Source organism: Lethenteron reissneri, chromosome 17, assembly GCF_015708825.2.
Source record: "Lethenteron reissneri isolate LAM-NWPU_2019-01 chromosome 17, ASM1570882v1, whole genome shotgun sequence".
NCBI lineage: Eukaryota > Metazoa > Chordata > Hyperoartia > Petromyzontiformes > Petromyzontidae > Lethenteron > Lethenteron reissneri.
This window is the reverse complement of record NC_083795.1, coordinates 2,549,990-2,571,062: the sequence shown is the minus strand read 5'-3', so window position 1 is coordinate 2,571,062 and position 21,073 is coordinate 2,549,990. Positions and strand designations below refer to the sequence as shown.

Sequence of the window (21,073 nt, the reverse complement as noted above, 5' to 3'; positions counted from 1 at the left end):
GTCATCTCTGTTTTCCATTACAGCGTGCGCTTGACTGTTTCCATTATTAACCTGTAAAGTATTATCAAAAGGCAGAGCATGTACATACATGGTTTGCAGATCGCAGAGCAACGCGTCATGGAAACAAAAAAGGCACTCAGACAATGCACATGCCTACGACCTGTATGGTATTTCAATTGCCCCGCAGCATAACACAAACACAGGTCGCCTCGTGTAATCGCTTAGCGTTTCGCCGTGCGATGATTCTTACGCTGCATATATGGTGATTACGAGCACACCGCTGAAATCAGGACACCACGATGAAAGGGCCCCGTGCATCATGCCAACCTGCTGTGGAAGCACATTTTAGGTTATCCTGAAGATTAAAACTTCTTGACGTTGGTGCCAGATTTTTTTCGTTGCATCCCCTGCGCAGTGCCGTGTTCTGTGACGTGATTCCGTTTTTTTTGTGGAATTGACCGTTTACGTTACGTCAATTGTCGTCTGTTCGTCCCCCGAGGTAACAGCAGCCCGCGCAAGACTTGCGAATCACTGAAGTCGCTTTTGTCCTGGTTTTTTTTGTCTTTCTCAGATAAAAAAAATATAGCCGGGCTAGTTGACTCTCAAAAGAGGTTTTTTTTTTTCTGTCAAGACGCAGTTGTGAGTCTTCAACCAGATGTCTGTCACTTCACGGCACGTGACCACGTTTCACGTGACCACGTTTCACGTTGACACGAGCAAATCAACGCGATTCGTGCTCGCCGTCACCGCCATGTGAAGAGACGACCAGGAGGACGATGGGTAGCGATGGTTTCAACAGGTAATGCTCTGCACGGCAAACTGCTGTCGTGCTCGTCGAGAGAGAACGACTCGGGGCCATGCAGACACATCACGAACGCAGACACAACGCGAGGCGACACCCACGATCTCTCCCCAGATCTGTGTGTTCCGCTACGCATGGAGGCGATGTCGGACAATGAATAGGTGCGTTGTGCCAACTTGGCAAAAGATGACTTTGCTCTGCACACGTGTGGATAGCAATGTCACTACGCATGTAAAAACTGTGTACCTTTTGGAAAGCATTTTTTTTTATATACGGAATAAACTGGGTGGAATGTTCATCAAAACATTTCACCAATGTACTGCAGAACGTACTATTACATATCAACATGAATCCACAAGAATATATTTCCATATTTGTAGCTTTGTTCTTTCATAACAAGCCAGTTTCACGCCACGATTTACATCTATTGAAATAATAGCCCGCCTCACAGCGGTAATGTACTGTGTTGTGTTAAGGAAGTGGAGGCATTTGCAGGAGTCATTACAATTGATCTATTCTACATTATATTTGCAATATACCAGTTTAAAAAACCTGCTAGTGGTTTAACACTGGTAGAAAATGGCAGGCATTGCCTGCCAATACACAAAGATTATCATTGCATAAATGTGCTATTATCAGCTTCAATAAAGTGTATTAAACTTCGTATGGCCAGTAGTACCAATGTTCACCAACGTGTTGATGTGTGCTGTGTTTTAGAAGCCTTAGATGTTGCTTCGTCACGAATCTTTATTTCAAAGTGTGTATATAGAGAGAGACAGAGGTATCTCTGCCTCGAAGCGATGTGTGTCCTAGAAATGCAAGGGCAGTAAACATCAATATCTTGACACAACAAGGAATTACGCAATAACTGAAAATGCACCATTGGCAGTTGTTGCTTTTGACGCAAAAAAGTGCGCACTCCACCCGGTAACTATGTAAAACTTAGTTGATCTAAGGCAGCGGTCGGGAACCTATGGCTCGCGAGCCATATATGGCTCTTCCGGTGACGGCGTATGGCTCCCAGACAATTTTGAGTTGAAAAAAAATAATTAAAAAAAATTAAAATAAAATCAGTTTGGAACTGATTAAAAAAAAAACCTGTAATATTGCTTAATAACAGAGGTGTGGACTCGAGTCATGTGACTTGGACTCGAGTCAGACTCGAGTCATGAATTTGATGACTTCAGACTCGACTTGGACTTGCATAACAATGACTTTGTCCCACCTCTGAGGTGTGGACTCGAGTCATGTGACTTGGACTCGAGTCAGACTCGAGTCATGAATTTGATGACTTCAGACTCGACTTGGACTTGCATAACAATGACTTTGTCCCACCTCTGCTTAATAATACTGTGTCATTTTAAAGTAAACAGAAATTAGTTTTGAAAATAAATTTCACGGGTCACGGGTCCCGTGACCAGAAGTCACATTAAAAGTAATACATATTTAATGTATTATAAATTAAAAATACTATATGGCTCTCAATGAAATATATTTGGAAATATTTGGTTTTTATGGCTCTCCCAGTAAAAAAGGTTCCCGACCCCTGATCTAAGGAGAGGCCTAACACGGGACGTTCTGCAAACTAATATCAATTCCACTTAAGTCGTGGAGACGTTTTTGGCCCCTTTTGCCTTTCAGAATGCAGTCCCCAATCCCTCCCCCACAGCCAATGGGAGTCGATGATGGGAGAGTTGTATGCTCGCCCCTCCAATGAACCGAGATGAGCATTCAGGCTCCAGTCACCTGAAAAAATGAAGTCAAAGATCTCACCCCCGGGGTTATAGCCTGAACAGTCTGTTGAGGCAAGTGCTGTTAGCGAGTAGCACCTATGAAGGCCGGCACGGTACACGAAGAGAGTGGGTGACCAGCACCACGTGACACTCTGCCTTTCGCTCACAGGTGGCGATGTTTACACACCGCACCGAGTACGCATTTGAGGCCGAGTCGACCTAGAGGTGGCCCAGGACTGGTTCATATAATCGCCACCAATGTTGGCCGTGAGCAGAGATCGAACTTGGTTCGCCGGGTTCGCAGCGCAGCACGCGAGCTACGACACGACCGCTCCCGTCGTCACCACGACGCTTGTGCCAGGCCAAGTGCACCTTGAGGCCACGTGAAGTGTCGAACGCCCGCTGGCAGGAGGTCACGGGGCAGACCCAGGTGCCATGGGTCGACTGACCGAGATGACCGAGATGACTGGCTGATGCACCACCTGTGCCCCCTACTGTGCCAACTTGCTGTGCTTTAGCCACCCGGCGCTGCGCTCGTTGTTGTGAGCGTCGCTCCTCCGCCCTCCGTTGTTGGAGGGCGACTGCCTCCAACTGCCCAGTAGCGTCCTTGACGAACCTCCTCCACTGAGGCCGATCTTGACACCAATCATCGGCAAGTCCACTCAGCTCCACGTCCTCCTGTACCACATCACTCCATCTCTTCTCTAGCCCGTGCCGCGCCCGTTTAGCCCCCTCGATCCGGCCAAACAAAAGCTGTTTAGGCATGCGGTGGCTAGGCATGCGGGCTACATGACCCAGCCAACGCAGCCTTGCCTGCCGGAGGAGCTCACCGATGGGACTTTGCCCAGATCTTTCAAGGATTTGTGAGCTCCTCACACAATTCAGCCTGGTTAAACCCAGGATGGATCGTAGGCAGGACCAGCCTAAATGTTTCTAACCGGCGAAGATGCTCCATTTGGGGGGTCCACGTTTCGCAAACGTAGTGAATGGAGGGAATGCGCGTGGCCGAGAAGACCTGAAGCTTCGTGTGGAGCGACAGACCAGGTTGCTTCCACACAGCTGAAAAGATATTGCCGCTCGACTAATTCGGAGTGAGACCACTGCTGTCAAACCGGAGCCGATCATGAGCACACAATACACACACACTGATGTGTTTGTAAGACTTGAAATTGCGAATCGTCTATCAGCATCACAATGATTCGTGCTATCTAGGCATTAAGTCATTCGACTTAGCCAGCAGCCCAGACATCCCTGTCCGCGGTAATGTTCCTTGATAAAAATAGCTTTTCGAAGCGTACATTGTGAAAACAGGCGTAATGTAGTCGGAGGCTTTTGCTACATGTTTCTGTCCCTCGGGAGCACGTTGCTTGAGAGCGACTATCTTGTTAATATTCTGTGACAGGTCGGTCCTTGCGGGCTCAAGGGACTAATGCCAATGCCAGGACACCAACGCCAACAGCGCCGTGAACCGCGACTTGAGCGCAAAAAACACGAATGTCATTTGCAAACAGAATTGTAAAGTGTACACGCCAAAAGGGTTCGGTGATTTCATCCCCCACCCCAATTATCAATTGTTGCACAAAAAGTACAACAATACAATTGCGAACAGCAATGCGTTCGGCTAGATTCAGCTGAAAGCCGTAAAGCGATAATGGATGTGAATGAGCCATTAGAAAACGTGCCAGCTGGGATATTGCATTCTACGAAGAACTGTTTGATTTACGTTACATAGAAACCGTATGAATGTTTCTTTCTTTGTATCAGACTAAGACTTGCACACACTATCATCCCAGCAAAGTTTTTGAACAATGTTAAGAATTATAGCTCAGCTCATATAATGACAGATTCATGCATTGCCATGTTCAGCACAGACTAATGAAATGCCACTTAAATGTGTTACTGTGTATAATGATTCACATATCACACCATCGTTCTTAAGGATATCATGTGCCATTCATTCCTCGAGTGAGTTTTACTTTTATATTGTACAGTACACGGTGGTCCAGATGTCTTGTGACTCCCATTTAATTTCTAAAAGTAGATATTTTTTACTTAAAGCTTTCGTGACTGCCGGAATTCATATTCTTTGGGTCTTTCGGTAAAGTCACGTCGATAGGTTAGTTTCTTTAAACCTATCTACGTGACTTTACCGAACTACCCAAATAATAGTATTTTTTGTATACCAATAGGTGTGAAAACTAAAATGAATACTTCTAGATTTGAAGTTTTCGTGACTGCAAGGATCCATACTCTTTGGTTCTTTCCGCAAAATCACGTAGGTGAAAAAATAAATATAAATAAAAAATAAATAAATTAAATGACGACGTTTCGGGCGCAACACAAGCACAAAGGAAAACCACATTAGTGGTCAATTAAATTGGTGAGTCACAAGACATCTGTATCACCCTGTGCTGTCAAAATGCGGCTGGTATTTTCTTGAGTAAAATTATAACGATAATATGACAAGTCGCAATGAGTGGCGTGAGCTCGGTTCTTCCGACACCCGTGGTGGCCTTGCATCGGCCGTGGAAATTCAACTTCCCGGTGGTGACTGCCAGCATCACCGATCGGACCAACCACTGTCGTTGCCTTCCTGCAGTGGTGTTATTTTTAATTAAGCATTAAAGTCTGATGGGCTGAGTCAGACCCTAGATTTGAAGCTTTCGTGACTGCAAGTATTCATACTCTTGGGTTTTTTCGGTAAAGTCACGTAGGTAAAAAATAAAATTAATAGAAACAAAATAAAATAATAAATCACGACGTTTCGGAGGCAACACAAGTCTCCGTCATCAGGTGGGACCGTCACAGCTAGATTTACTGTATCAAGTGAAAAAACCTAAGAGTATGAGTCAGACCCTGCCGAGGATTTCAACTCACATCCTTCCACAATTGTGAGGTGTGTGTGCGCCCTATCCACAACACCACCTGGCCACAAATACACGTACTGTGTGTGTATTTATATGTGAAAACGCGAGCCAAAATCCCGATTACAGTTATGCGCGCAAGGATTTCTATGTAGTGTTCTTTGTAGTCACACGCAAGAAAAACACGCGTGTGTGTGTGGCTGACAGCGTGTACACATCGTAGATATCCAAGAGTGCTGTCAAGCGCTGCCATGGGTAGACTATGAAGGGAAAGTGATTTTCATCTTGACTCGTGGCTCAGCGATAGACAATTCTGAAAAAAATAACAAGTTGTGAATTAAATAAACAGGGCTATAATAATTGCTGGTGAAGATGTCGTCAATTTCATGTTGACCCGTGCCCCTGCTTTCATTGATTATTTTGTGTGTCCGTGTGTGCTTAACTGTATTCGCAAAATAGCGCGAGAGAATATGCGACCTGAAATTCATTTAGAAAAAAAATAACACTGACTATTGCAGCTTTACCACATGCATGCAAACGACGCCATGGAGAAAATATGAATGTTTATACGTCGGCAAAAAAAATGATGTATATTATTGCAAGGGCCTCATTATGAACGGAATACATATACTTTCGTGTATGACACAATCGTAACGCTTCCCAATTTAGGCATAAGATGTTCACGCATTAGCTCTCTCTCTCTGTCTCGATGTAACGCGGGGGGGGGGGGGGGGGCTGGTGATACTGTAACCGGCAGGGAGGATGCAATGAGCACAATTTTAGTGCAGAGAAGTTGTGTTGCTGTTAAGGGACTTACGTCATCTTCTTGGTTCTTTCGGTAAAATCACGTAGAAGGGAAATAATAAAATAATAAAAATAAAACATAATAAAATACAATTCTCACGACGTTTCGGCCACAACGCAAGCAGCCGTCCTCAGGTGAAGAACAGGAAAGACAGCGCTGTCTTTCCGACAGCCCTGTTTTTCACCTGAGGACGGCTGCTTGCGTTGTGGCCGAAACGTCGTGAGAATTGTATTTTATTATGTTTTATTTTTATTATTTCCCTTCTACGTGACTTTACCGACAGAACCAAGAAGATGAATCCCTGCGGTCACGAAAGCTTTAAATCGGAACTTACGTTACTTAAGCTATTGAATGAAAAGGTTGCCGAACATTTGGCTAAATCGGCGCTAAAAGTATTTTTGCCTTGGCATTCAAAGGCGCGTGCGCCTGCCCTGCCGATGACCTCAGCACGAGTGACATCATCATCGTCGTCGATTCGTGACTGCCACAACACCATGCGCGTGCCACCATTGGCCATGCACCCTCGTCTGTGAGAGCCCAATGGTCACCCCCCCTTCGACAAAAATGGCTTTTGTCGTTTCTGTAACTTAATTCGTAATTGCAATTCCATTGGTCAGTCGAGGGATACTCTTCCCGAGCCGACTCGCGCCGCATGGAGTCGATACGACTTTCCATTATTCCGTGTTTGTGCATCCTTTGTCCACTCGTTATTTGACGAGGTCGAATTTTCATTTTTTTTGTTCTCATTTCTGCTTTGCTTCGTTTCTGTGCTTCGTTTTCTTGGTTTTTTTTTCACTTTGTCATTTCGGTGACCTCGGGTCACCTGGTGCAACGAAATCAAACTTGGAAAACATAAAGCTGGAAAAATCCCTTCACCTCCCAATGATGCCATTGAGTGTGACGTCATCTAGCGAAGTCGCTGGAACTTGATCTCATCGTGTTACAGAAACAATAAATACAGCACACCATGACCAAAAACAAAGTCAAAGATCCCCCGTATAGCCTGAACAGACTGTTGGGGCAAGTGCTGTTAGCGAGTAGCAACAAATGAAGGGCAGCACGGGACACGAGGGGATGGGTGGCCAGCACCACGCCCGGCCGCCTTTGTCTCCCCAGTGACGATGTTTACACACCGCACCAGGTACACATTTGAGGCTGAGTCGACCTAGGAGAGGCCCAGAGCCGGCCGTGATCGGGAATCGAACTCGGCTCGCCGGGGTTCGTAGCGCAGCGTTGCGCTAACCGCTCCACCACCGCTCCCCACGCACGCGCAGCATCATGCACACACGTTCACACAGCCGTCGCAAACAAGCCCATGTATAGGTGTTCTTTCGTGGAGAATGCATTTTGTAGCGTCTGGCCCAAGCCAATGTGTTGCTGGCTTAATGGACCACAGCGCTTGTTTTGAACGCTACGGAAAAGCACACCGGGACAATCTTGGCAAGGCAGCTCCTTCCGTTAAGACATGTTGAATTAACTGATTGGAACCAAGTTCCTTTGCCCGCTCTTCCCGGCAACGCTGCGATTGCAGAATTCTGGCAAGCAACACGCTCGTTGGTGCGCGCTTCCAATCTCTGTTGTCATTAATAAAGCGCGCGTTTAAAACCCCTCGAATGTGATTAACTTAGGGTTTTTTTTAATGGGATTGGTTCCGAGAATACGTGACGGCTTGTGTCCGAAACCTGTGAACGTCACGGATGTTGTGCGTGACGTTCGACTCTGCTTTGTGTGCCGTGTCTCGTAAACATCTCGCTCACTACAAAACACAGCAATAAACACACACACACATGCGTCGTCTCCCGTGTCTTTATAGCAGTACAAGTTAACGCGATTCGTACAGTCACTCCACATGATTCGTTAGATATCACGACGCGACGTGTAAACAAAGCAGACCTAAAACAGAACAATGGTAGAGATTGCATATTGTGGCGGCAAATACCGCTCTTCAAATGGGGGCAACTGCTTTGAACGTGCCAGCCTAAGCACCAGGTGAAACTCATTCCTCAACACCAGGTGAAACTCATTCCTAAACAGCAGGTGAAACTCATTCCTAAACAGCAGGTGAAACTCATTCCTAAACAGCAGGTGAAACTCATTCCTAAACACCAGGTGAAACTCATTCCTAAACAGCAGGTGAAACTCATTCCTAAACAGCAGGTGAGACTCATTCCTAAACACCAGGCGAAACTCATTCCTCAACACCAGGTGAAACTCATTCCTCAACACCAGGTGAAACTCATTCCACAGGCCACGTGGGTGGGACGTGAACTCGTGTGTGACAACTGGCAGCCCCTCCTTCTTTCCCTACCATATGAACGACTGTATATCCTGTACTAATATGAATAAAAAATAAACGCGGAACTTTGTATGTGTTTGGATTGGTTTATTTAATTGAATGTGAGACAGGATGTCCTATACATATAGCGCACAATGTTGGCTAAATGACATAGAAATACTGATTCCACCACCATCTAATGAAAAAAAAAGATTCGGTCATTACGCTATTTCGGAAACTATTTAAAGTAAAATGGAAATTACCTTTAGGGGGAAGAACAATTTGCTCTTTGTTTCAAAGGTCGTGGTCGAATGTTTCGGCTGGAAATGTACTCGGTGGTTCTGTGTGTGTGTGCCTGCGTGTGGGGAGCGGTCGTGTAGCGGTTAGCGCGCTGCGCTACGAACCTGGCCACCTGGGTTCAATTCCCGATCACGGCCAACACCAGTGACGATTATCTGAAACCGGTCCAGGGCCACCCCTAGGTCGACTCAGCCTCAAATTAGTGCCTGGTGCGGTGCATAAACATCGCCACTCGGGATTCCAAAGAACACAGGATGAGATGTTACTATCCTTTGTGCAAGCACTTCCAAGCGTTCATGAACAGTGAGCCTGGTGAAATTTGGGGAGCGCATCGTCAGTAGTGAACCTTTGGTTCCTAGGGTGTTTCGGCCTTTCATACTATACACCCTCCCCAAAGGCGGCCAGCGACAGGGTGATCAATCCTACGCTTGCGTCCCATTCCCAATTAGTCATAGGAGTTGCCTTGTTGTTGATAGACAAAGGCGGGCATGGTGCTGGCCACCCACCCCCTCGTGTCCCGTGCCGGCCTTCATAGGTGCTCCTCGCTAAGAGCACTTGCCCCAACAGTCTGTTAAGGCTATCTGGGGGATCTTTGTTCTTGCATGCATGCTTATATTTACGCGGTGTGCAAATTCCACTGGCATTGATTGGCTCACGATGCCTATAATTCGCTTCAACCGTTCTCAAAATTAATTCAAATTGACACTTTAAAGCTGCGACTGTTGACCGGTACAATCACTGCAAGTCCTGCCTGTGATTGCGCTCGAAAGGGAAGCGAGCTGTAAGAGCAACTTGCCCTGTGTTAAGCGAGACACAGTCGCGTCTCGTTTAACGAGAGGGATACGTTCCTCGAAAATTGCTCGTTAACGGCGAATTCTCGCGTAACAAGAAGGCTCGTTAGGCGAGACACGCCTGTAGTTCGAATTCGTGACTTAGCGCATGGGCTGACAGGACCTTTTGCAAGTGGCTCGTGCACTCTGTGTCAATGGGTAATTCTGCACGAACGGAAGCTCATTTGTGAATTCTCTATCCTCAACCAGAGTCTCTTGATGCCACAATGGAGAGGAGACTTAACCCCTTCCATCATGGGATTGACTGGCTGTCAATTACCCGTGAGTGCATATGATTATTTAAGGTTTTTTTTCACTTCAGCAGTGGGAATTTTCCACACTGGCATTGTGATGCGCACCGTCATTATCGTCGGCAGTATCATCCATCAATCATCAACAATGGTCATCGATGTATCGCACACACAATTCAAAATAGAGGCCTCATTGTCCAAACTACGAAACACATTTGCAGAAAATACAATACTTAAAAATCCACTTGAAGATAAAACAAAAGAATACACAGAAGGATTTAAAATGATCCCATTAAACACTGCAAAACTCGATTTTTCAAAAAAATGTATTCGAATACAATACAAAGTCTGTCATAATTATGGCATAATGGATGGGTCAAATATCTCCACATATAAATACATTTCCATCTTAACTTTGGAAATCCGTTTCATAACTGGACCCGTCCTTTTTGTAATTTTGGCTCAAGCCACGTTCCTGTAGAATTTAAGGGTCACGGGAAGAGAAAAAAACCCCGTCGGTAACTTTCCACTGGGATCTCCGTTCTCCTGATGGGATCACTCAGCAAGCGTGCACTGCTGTACAGAGACATTGAACCAATCCCACTACCTGGCCCCACTCATACCGAGGGACTCATCATTGCCGCTGCTGCCAGTGCGATTGGCAGGCCAATCCTGCGTTCATTCACTCTCCGATCCATTCACACACACGGTGCACACGTGACATGGCAGGGCGTTAAGGGGATTCGCCCGTCAAGGCACTGCCATTCATTAAAGTAAGCATTAGTCACTCCTGCCTCCCCCTATGCCTGACCCTAACCTTGGCCACCGCTGCTATTTCCGAACCCAAGCCTCAAGCTCCACGCTTGGAGGTCACGGGAAACAACTTTGGTGGTTTTCAACACAAAATAATTTAGACCAAAAGAAATGTGGGTTATTTTTTTTTTGCAAAAGTGCTGTTGAGAACGGCGAGGACAGACGCTGCGCTTAGGGCAAATGTGTTTATCCGCAGATCAGCAAGGCACACTTGCTATCGAGCGTAATCACAAACCCAAACGATAACGTAGATTCATCTTCTTGGTTCTTTCGGTAAAGTCACGTAGAAGGGAAGTAATAAAATAATAAAAATAAAACATAATAAAATAATTCTCACAACGTATTATGTTTTATTTTAATTATTTTATTACTTCCCTTCTACGTGACTTTACCGAAAGAACCAAGAAGATGAATCCCTGCAGTCACGAAAGCTTTAACATCGAAATTTAACGTAGATTTTGTAACGCGACACAACTAACTGCATCCGCTTGTAATTTGTGCACCTAAGGGGCCGTCCATAAATGACGTCACGCACCTAGGGGGGGGGGGTCAGAGTTTTATGACGATGTGCGACGAGGGGGGGGAGAAATGTGACGTCACATCAAAATGCGCAACTTTAAATAAATATAGACAACACGTTCTACTTAATTAAATAGACTTTTTAATAAATGTTTTCTCCTACAACATCAGAGTGCAGCGCCACATTAAATACGCACTACAATGACAATAGTTTAAAGCGATTTGAAGCATGTTTTATTATTTGGGGGGGGGGGGCAAAGCTTTGTGACGTCATATTTGAGGGGGGGTCTGACTTTTTGTGACGCAGTGTGACGAAGGGGGGGGGTCAAAAATCGTCCAAAATCGCGTGACGTCATTCTTGGACGGCCCTTAACAGTGAAAGCACAACACTGCCTTGTGGTCACATGTCCATGCATGATGTCGAACTTCTTTCGCACCGTACGTAGCCAACCGTGCCAATCGGAGTCTCGTCTCACGCGCGCAGCAATGCACGCAGAGGCACCCGCGGCAGTGCTCAGTTTCAAGCCGTCACCAACGAGCAACAGCGCGAATGATCCCGTGGCGCCTTGCTCAGAGGAGGCCGCCCACGCAGCTCGCTGCACAACGCCACTTACAGATGAGGGCCGGGCGAGTGGCGCGACTTCACACAGCCTACGCACAGCCCACACCCACACACAGCCCACGCACAGCCACCCCATGCACAACCCACGCACAGCCCACGCACAGCCCATGCCCACGCCCAGCCCACACACAGCCCACGCACAGCCCACGCGCACCCAGCCACCAGCAGCTACGAATCTCCCTGCGTCTGCAATCCACCAACTGCTCCTGAAAAGCGCGTGTGTTGAACTTCTTTCGCACCGTACGTAGCCAACCGCACGAATTCGGAGTTACAGCAAAACTCAACACAAAAAGCAGTTCTAAAGAAGCGCATCTGAAAGCGCGCGACACGCTTTCAAACTTAACACAAAAGGCCGTGACTGTTTTTATTTGATGACCAGCCAAAAGCCGCTGCGAGGACTAAATAAAAGAGCATCGCATCGCACATTGCATGTGCTTGTGTATGCTCGTCTTGTCCGGGATGCGATGGCATATTGGGTGGCAGGGTCCGCTCAGGGATTCCTGTTGTATTCCTGGCCACACTTGACAACATTGGCTATTGGGATCTAAAAACTGACCTGGGATTTCTGCTCGATTGAATGGGATTCATGTGAAGATCTGATACATTGTCCGCCTTAGCACTCTGGGGAGAGAAAGACAGTCGGGAAATGTGCTGAACCTACGACTCCTTTGTGTGTCATGCTGACCTTAATAGGAGCTCCAAATGAAAATAAATACACCCATTAAGCCATTCGAGAAGTGGTCTCAATGCATACGTTGATCATATTTAGTAAGTCCACAATCACTGCACACTCAAAATTCACCTTCGTATCCTTGAGCCACACTTGGATTTGTACATTTTCGGAAATGTGTAAGGGGCCCTCGCATTTATGAATCCAATCAAATTAACAGCACGGCATGCAAATGTGTACATGCATGCTCACGATTGGGTCTGTAAGTGCGTGAACGCGCGTGTGTGTGTGTACCCATGGGTGTCTGTCAGTTTATATTTTTATATCCGATTTAGGAAATTGGAGACTCTAAAGGAAATCATCAGTTCACCATTGTGATCTACGCAGAGGCATGCATACAAATGTCGACTCAAATGACATTATTTACCAATCCATAGGTAAACGTAGTCAGATACATACCTCGGTTACATTTCTGTGTTAATCAGTCCCACACAATCGATGTAACATGTGCCAAGAGCTGATGCGAAAAATATGACTCAGGAACGATTGAAAATCTAGCTCCCTCTGTGCCACTGAATGTTGCCGTTGGGCCATCGTGACATCATCAGCTCACGGCGTATTTCATGTTATGATGTAAAGATCGCGTACCACGTGGAGTTGCGACTCCACGCCTCACACCGTAGGCTTCATGTCACCATGACAGTGACGCGACATTAATACTGGTAGGAACCACGTGGTTCCACCAGCCCACAGGGGATTATTGTGTCCGTCCACCCGTCGTGCATCCAAAAATAGGAGGGGTCGGGCTGGGTGGAGAGGGGAGGGTGGGGAGGGGCTGGGAGGGGCTGGGTGGGGAGGGGAAGGTGGGGAGGGGCTGGGTAAAGGGTGGGAGGGGTGGGGCTGGGTGGGGAGGGGCTGGTCACCCCGTGTTGCCCTTATAAAACTCAACGTTTAACCTACTCACGCTGGCTTGTGACCGCCCTCACAGTCGGCCATATTTGCGGAATACACCACGCCGCCGTTGACCCTGGCCATTGACCGAGCAACCCAACGTTCCTACCAGCTCCCTCCGCAGGAATGTGTTTTGAAGCGCATTGCGAATTTCAAATCATCGTCGTCATCATCACCGCGATCCATGGGGCAGATAGACAATATTTGTTTTCACCTTCCTCTGTCTTGTGCCAATATGCTCAGCAGTGCACACATCTTTCCGGCGCCAATCTCTTCTGTCGTCGTCAAGCCATTACTCTGTTTGGCCTTCCTGGCAATGAATGGCTAGGAGAGAAAAAAACGAGCTTTAATTTGAATGTGCTGCAGTTCATGAAGATATATAAAAAGTGGCGCACGTGATAGATGCAGCACGCTTGGTGTGATGCGTGGTGTGTTCCCTCTTTCTGGGTGATGTGTGTACAAGGCCAAGGCTCAAGTCAAACGGGATTCTCAGACGAAGCTGCATTCGGGAATTAATTTACGTGACACAAATTGTTCGAGTTTACTTCATCTCTATTTTAATTTATAAATTAAATGTCTCTGTGTTACCGGTTATCAGCAACAAACGAGAACACAAACAAATAGAACTAAACGTTGTAATTTAAGATTAGAAACACTGGCTGGTAGTAAAATATCAACGATGCAATTATTTATAAATTAATAATCTTATTTAATTCCATAATGTGTGCTTGCTTACACATTGGTGTATGTGCTAAAAGATTGCTTAAAACGCAGCAAAAGCACACTGATATAACAAGCCCCTTTTGTAAGAGATATCTGGGGATTTATAGTAAATAAAAAGTGTAATAAAAATGTAATACCATATTCAAATAATAATGCAATTATACCGGGCGATCCATTCATGGATACCCCCGTTAAGAAAGTGACAAATTATACAGAACGTCTCCAATCAATGTCAATACACATGTTTAATGAATTAACAATCTCCCTTTCAAAGGTATGGAGCCATAGCTTGCACAATATCCAATCACCTGTTGGGGAAGAGAGTTCGAAGGCCTTTTGGCGTCATCTGGTCCAACCCATGTGAGACTAGGCTCTAAGGAAAGCTGTCTCGGGTGTGGACCAATCAACTTCAAGGACAGTGCACATTATCAGAGTTATGTTTTTTGTTTGCATTATGACTGCAGGTATTGTGGTCTATGCAAACATGACTCCTTGTCAAAAGGTGTCAGTTTTGTTGCCAGATAGAAGGGTAAAAAAACAATTATCAGGCCCAATTGTTTTAGTGGGAGCAATAGTCCAGTGGTTATCTCCGTGAACTATGACCCGAGTTTGATTCGGGTCAAACTACTACACGATGCATATCAGTGGCGAGTGATGTCTAAACCGGTGCTGGGACCCTCTTCGCAAACTGCACCGAGCAGAGTGGTGAGTTGTGGTGAAGTAACCACCGCCCCAAGCTCCCCCTCCACTCGTGAATGTTAAGCCAAGACCACGTGATCCCAATCCCTGGTAGCTCTTGGATTGGCCGGGTAGCTTGAGGAGCAGGAGGTCTGCTAACCCCACCCCCCACCACTGGATACGAACAAGACAGCTTTGAATTTGGCTTTTGAAATGTTAGCTGAAGAAAACAATAATGGCTGGAGTGGACACACTTGGAAAACTCAAGAGAGTGTATAAATACGTATTGTATATATACTGACTGCAAATGTATATATTCTGATAAATTCTGTGTATAATCAGGCAATTCTTAAAAAGAAAAACAAGAAACGAAATTATTACAAGAAGAGGCAACGAAGAGCAGGCTGAAGAGATTTTTGATTTTTTATAAAAACGAAAATGAACGCAGTGCGCCTAAAGAGCACGGCACAGTGCTCAAGCAATCGGTGCGTTCCGCCTGCAAGAACAAAATTGGACGAGTGCCGTGGACAGTGACCGAAACATTGGGGAGACGGACGCTGGGAATGAGAGCGAGAGGGGTGAGGAACAGCACATCGATCGCAGACACAACTTCACGTGAGAGGCATTGCTGCGAACCGCTCGCCAAGGTAGACGGACCATGTCAGGATGCATCCCAGGGAGGGATGATGGCAGTTGGACAGCCGCCGCCGGCGCCGGCGGTGGCAGCCGATAGGGGACGCGCCCGAGAGAGGCATTCCCAGCACGGCGGAATGACGGAGTGATGCAATTATCTCAAGTTCAACAGCGAGGTGGAGTGTGGCACACGGCAAGACCAAGGCTGCTGGCGACGATGTGTGGGGGTTGGGGAGCTCATCAGCGAGCAGTGGATAGATCATGGCTGTCCCCGCCTGGCGGTGCTGGTTGTAATCACTGGCGAAACGTCGTACTCGAATTGCTAAATGCTGCGGGGTTTCTCTCCCAACACACCGGTGTGCTGGACTAGTAACGAAACGGCAGGGGTTTGTTCACGCGACGAACCTTGCTCATCGGCTGCGTCGGGTGGCTGCGGCTTTAGCGACACATTTATATTTGCACGATCTAACCCCCCCCCCAAAAAAAACTCGATCATGATCATGGTTGTTGATGGTCTTGCTCTATTCCAGCGGGGAAGGTTCGCTTGATTTCATTGTCTCCAGTGCAATGACATCGATTCCAATTCAATGAGCACAGCGGCTTTTGATTTGAGAAGACACATCACAGCGCAGTCAGTACAATTGTATCAGCAAATATTCGTTAAATATCAAGTGAGCTTTTAAAATACTGTTACCATTTCATGAGTATTTATCTTATTTAAAGCATCATGTATTTTTACAGCAATAGACCTCATCCCAATGCACCATCCTCAGGAATATTAGGAGGCTCATTGCCAGCATCTGCAATACTGCATTGCTGTTTTTGTTCTTCTATTTATAAACGAGACCTTGTATCATAATAATCATTCAATATTATACTGCTGCATTTTCACAGATGTTGCGTTGGTATTCACCAACCTGAATCCGTGCATATTGATGGGTTGCACAAATTGTAAACATTTTACATCGTGAGAATTGCACAATAATTGGGCTACGTTATTATAACACGTGTGACGCACAATAACTCTCGTTGGGCATCCCACGTGCTCGTATCAACACTTCGTCATGTGCTGGGGCCTCGCTCCTCGTGGGCATGGAAACGCTCGCAGAGATCCAACATAATCTCAAAGTGCAAGAGACAAACTGCAGGCATTTTACCAGCGAACGCCCCCACGAACTCCCGCTAGGTACCACGAGGAGAGCCCAAACAGGCTGTTGGGGCAAGCGCTGTAAGCGGGCGGCACCGATAAAAGCCAACACGGCACGCGACAAAAAGCGTGGCTCTCGCCAGCACTACGCTCGGCCGCCTTTGTCTCCCCAGTGCTGATTGTTTGCACACTGCACCAGGTACAAATTTGAGGCCGAGTAGACCCAGGGAGGAGCTCCAGGACACGGTTCAGATTAATCGTCACCTGATATTGGTCGTCAAGTGGGAATCGAACTCGTGTTGCCGGGTTTGTAAACGGAGTGGGCTAACCACTACACCACCGCTCCCCACAAGCGCGCGCGTGCACGTGCAGTCACGTGCACGCGCGCGCGAACGAGCCTTTGAATGGGAACACGAAGCTGGCAGCAATTATCCGTCCGCGAGCCATAAAATATCTCTTGCGATGATCTTGAGAAGCACGAGGCCTTTGTGTGGCATGCAGGAGGTCACGGCCAGATTAACCGCCGCCTGTGATAATGTCACCCGTCACGTTAAACCATCCTTCAAGTTAATGATACAACTGCCAAGCGGATCGCGACTGAATGTGCACGTTCAACGCGATAGCAATATGAAAGCAGCTCTTGGTGGTTTTCTTCCTCTGTGTGCTTTTGTTGAATCGAGTATAAGATGCTTGGTGTACTCCACGCGAAGTGTGTGCACATTTAAGAAGTATCGTTCAACAGAGCAGCAGCTTTACTCAATCAGCATGAGATTCCCTCGTGAATTGACACCGGTTTCACCGATTGGGGCTCATCAACAGAGCTAAATCAGTTGCTTAGATGTCTACCCGTGCCTTGTGGCTGCGATGTGGGGAGCAACTCTTTGTTTCCCCATTCCTGTGGTGACCCAAAGGGACAAAGCCTCATGACTGTGAAACCAACATTCGATGACAGATGGGGGAGTGGCGGGTGCAGTGGTTGACGCGATTCACGATGCACTCTACAACCCAAGTTCGATTCCTGTCCAAGGTGAGTGACATCTGAACCGGTCCTGCCCCCACCACCCCCGCACCACCCTCGGCTCCACAAACCTGCCACTGACCAAAATGGTGAAGTATGGTCAAACCTCAAGAGCTAACACGGCATGGGGGTTCGTTATGCGGTCTTCGCATTGACAAAGGGCCGTACATTAGTATTGTTGATAGAAACCCACATCTTATCTTTATAAGAATTTAAAATGGCACATTGTTATTGGCGTATGGGGAAAAGGGATGGGATTTGAGTGCTGGGGAGGGATGGCAAGGAAGGGTGATGGACAAATTCCATCCAGTGCCTTATGGATATTTTTGGTTTTACACAGTTCTGGAAATTAAATTGTGTAGCTTTTGCTACACTGCCCAGATAATGATTTCACGCAAACTGGTTGCAAGGTGGAGGTGTAACGATGCATCATTGGATGCATTGAATAATGTAGACTTTTAAGCTTACGATACACGCACCGTATCTACACTCTAACAATCAATTATTATCGTTTCCTACACCGCATGTTGCATGTAACGCAGTCACATGACACGTGGCCACTGCATTCACCCGGACGTTTAGAAAAGGAATCATTTCTTGAATTAAATTGCAACCCTGAATCACGGCACAATGCATCGGATCGCCAGGGGGACGAATCAAGTTGCCTCCTGAACCTTTGGTCACTGCAGTATTTAAGCTTCTGGGTGCTATCCCAGTTAAAGGGACACTGAATAATTTTTTTTTAAAATATCCACGATGAAAAATGTTCGACAATTTACAAGTCGTTGCATAGAGTGCATAGCTTTCACTGGCATATCCCTGTGTCCAATACAGTACTGTACATATCTATCGCACTGTTTAATATTTATTTATTATTTATTAATTTAACTCCATCACAAGACCGCGATATACGAGGTGCACCGATATTGTGCATCACCGCAATGAAAAATATATGAGCAACTATTCCTAACTCCAAGTATTTCATTCATACACCTTTCTATAATGGTCACTCATACACACACACTACATATAATGCGAATATGTGTTTCCCTTTTGTCTGGCAACAAAACAGGTGTTAAGATGCTAAAACACCAAACTGAAACCTTTGACACGGGTATAATGTGTTCATTTATATATGTATAATAGCAGTGCACATATAATCTTGTCTTTTATTGAAACCATGTGCATATCACACACGAAGTCACAGAAAAAGACTGCATTCTTAATACATTGGATGGGTAGGGGGAAGTTTCTTGAATACCGAGCAGATTTTACTGTAGAAAGCATCAATTTCTCTAAATTCTGTAAAACAAAAGAGCTGCCTCAAGGAATTGCCGGGAGAATGGCATCAGGTGGGGGGAGAGAAAATGCACTCCGCGCATAAAAACAGCGGAGCATTCAAACGGTTCCCGATCGCCCACCACACACCTCTCTGTACGCGCACACACACACACAGGCACGCGCGCACACAGGCACATACACAGGCACACACACACAGGAACATACACAGGCACACACACACAGGCACACACACAGGCACGCACACACACACACACAGACACACACACAGGCACACACAGGCGCACGCACACACACAGGCACACACAGGCACACACAGGCGCACACACACACAGGCACGCACACACACAGGCACGCACACACACAGGCACGCACACACACACAGGCACACACAGACACACACAGGCACACACACAGGCGCACACAGGCAACGCAAACCCTGTGAAACGGGACGCGACAGAAGGGAACGGGGCGAAGCAGGCGGCTCCCATTCAGTCTCCGAGCCGATTAAATAAAACCCTCACGTTTGTGCATTTCATCGCAACAACCGCAGTTACCCGCGAACGGCGGCATATTTATACGACAGGCAAATGACGAGCTCGCAGCTGCCGCTTAAATAAGTAGAAGAAAACAACCCTCTGTGCGCGCAATTGGCACAAGTCTCGCAGCGGAGTGATTGTGTAGTTACTAAAAAGACTCTGCGGGGGGGGAACCCACAAATCAAACATCTGGAAATATGCATTCGTGTGTCCACCTTTCAATCGAAGCACGTGGGCAGAGACGTGACGGTACAATGACGATAAGATAATTCGTATAAAAAAAAACGACACACAGGGCCATGAAAAACGATCTCATGAAGACACGTTTGTTCGTCGTTTAAAATCTCTACCCCACCTCCAAAAAAAAAAAATCCCCAACTGGGAAGGCAAAACGTCCCTACAAAACAACATTCCGTAACTATTTTTGGAACAACGAAAAAAAACACAATCGCGGCACGAACATCACCGGGGGGGGAGGGGGGCATGTCCCAATGCATGCGGCAGGCACGTGGAACACAGGCACAGGTGTGAATGCACACGAAGACATCGCAGGCAGCGCAAGGTGCACGGGCATGCATTGTTGTTGTTGTTGTCTTCCCTACCTGCATCGCCACGCAGGGACGCATCGCTCCTCTCTCCCAACGAGTTGGTGTCACACTTGTGCTGTTTATCCTTAGCCTTCATGGTCAGTCTCTCTCTCTCTCTCCCCTCTTCTTTGTTTGTGAGATATGTACGGTGTGTGCGTGTGTGTGCTTCTATTTGAACGCTCGCCTCTTGTTTACGGCTGGCCAGATAGATAGATAAATGAAAGCTGGGATTAATGATGTTGATATTGGCTGTTACCAGAGGCAATGGCAATATGCAAAAGAGTAGAGTCTTGACGATATTTCACCGCTGTTGACAACAACAATAATATAAAACAATGCGCCGTGCTGCGCTGCTGCCAATGCCGAGCTTGTGCGGAGAGGAGCGACTGCTTCTCGGACTCGGCACGGAGGAGGAGGCTGCTGCTGCTGCCGCCGCTGCGTGGAGCGAGCCGCGAGTGAGCGGCGCGTGGTCGCGCATGGAACTCGGAGCGCTGTGGCGCTGTCGTAACCCAGCCCACCCCCACAACAGCCCACCCCCACAACAGCCCACCCCTACAGCAGCCCACCCCTACAGCAGCCCACCAATACAGCAACTAACCCCCATAACAGCCCACCAATAAAGCCCTACAGCAGCCCACCAATACAGCAGCCCACCAAAACACTCCCACAACAGCCCACCCCTACAGCAGCCCACCCCCAAAACAGCCCACCCCCACAACAGCCCACCAACACAGCCCACACCAGCTCACCAATACACCCCCACAGCAGCCCACAACAGCCCACCAATACAGCCCTACACCAGCCCACCAATACAGCCCTACACCAGCCCACCAATACAGCCCTACACCAGCCCACTAATACAGCCCACACCAGCTCACCAATACACCCCCACAACAGCCCACCAATACAGCCCTACACCAGCCCACTAATACAGCCCACACCAGCTCACCAATACACCCCCACAACAGCCCACCAATACAGCCCTGCTCCCCAATACACTCCAACCGCCAGCCC

The 21,073-nt window shown here is 47.1% G+C and overlaps 1 protein-coding gene across 2 annotated transcripts in view; it reads right to left on the bottom strand.

Moving 5' to 3' along the window:
• KCNIP2 (potassium voltage-gated channel interacting protein 2) overlaps positions 1 to 20,455 on the bottom strand; it is a 366,907-nt gene extending 346,452 nt beyond the window's left edge. For both annotated transcript variants that reach the window (XM_061552837.1, XM_061552843.1), the window contains exon 1: positions 20,075 to 20,455. In XM_061552837.1, the coding sequence (XP_061408821.1) occupies positions 20,075 to 20,156 (82 nt within the window). In that variant the 5' untranslated portion in view covers positions 20,157 to 20,455. The remainder of the gene's footprint in view (positions 1 to 20,074) is intronic.
• Positions 20,456 to 21,073: the final 618 nt, after the last annotated feature.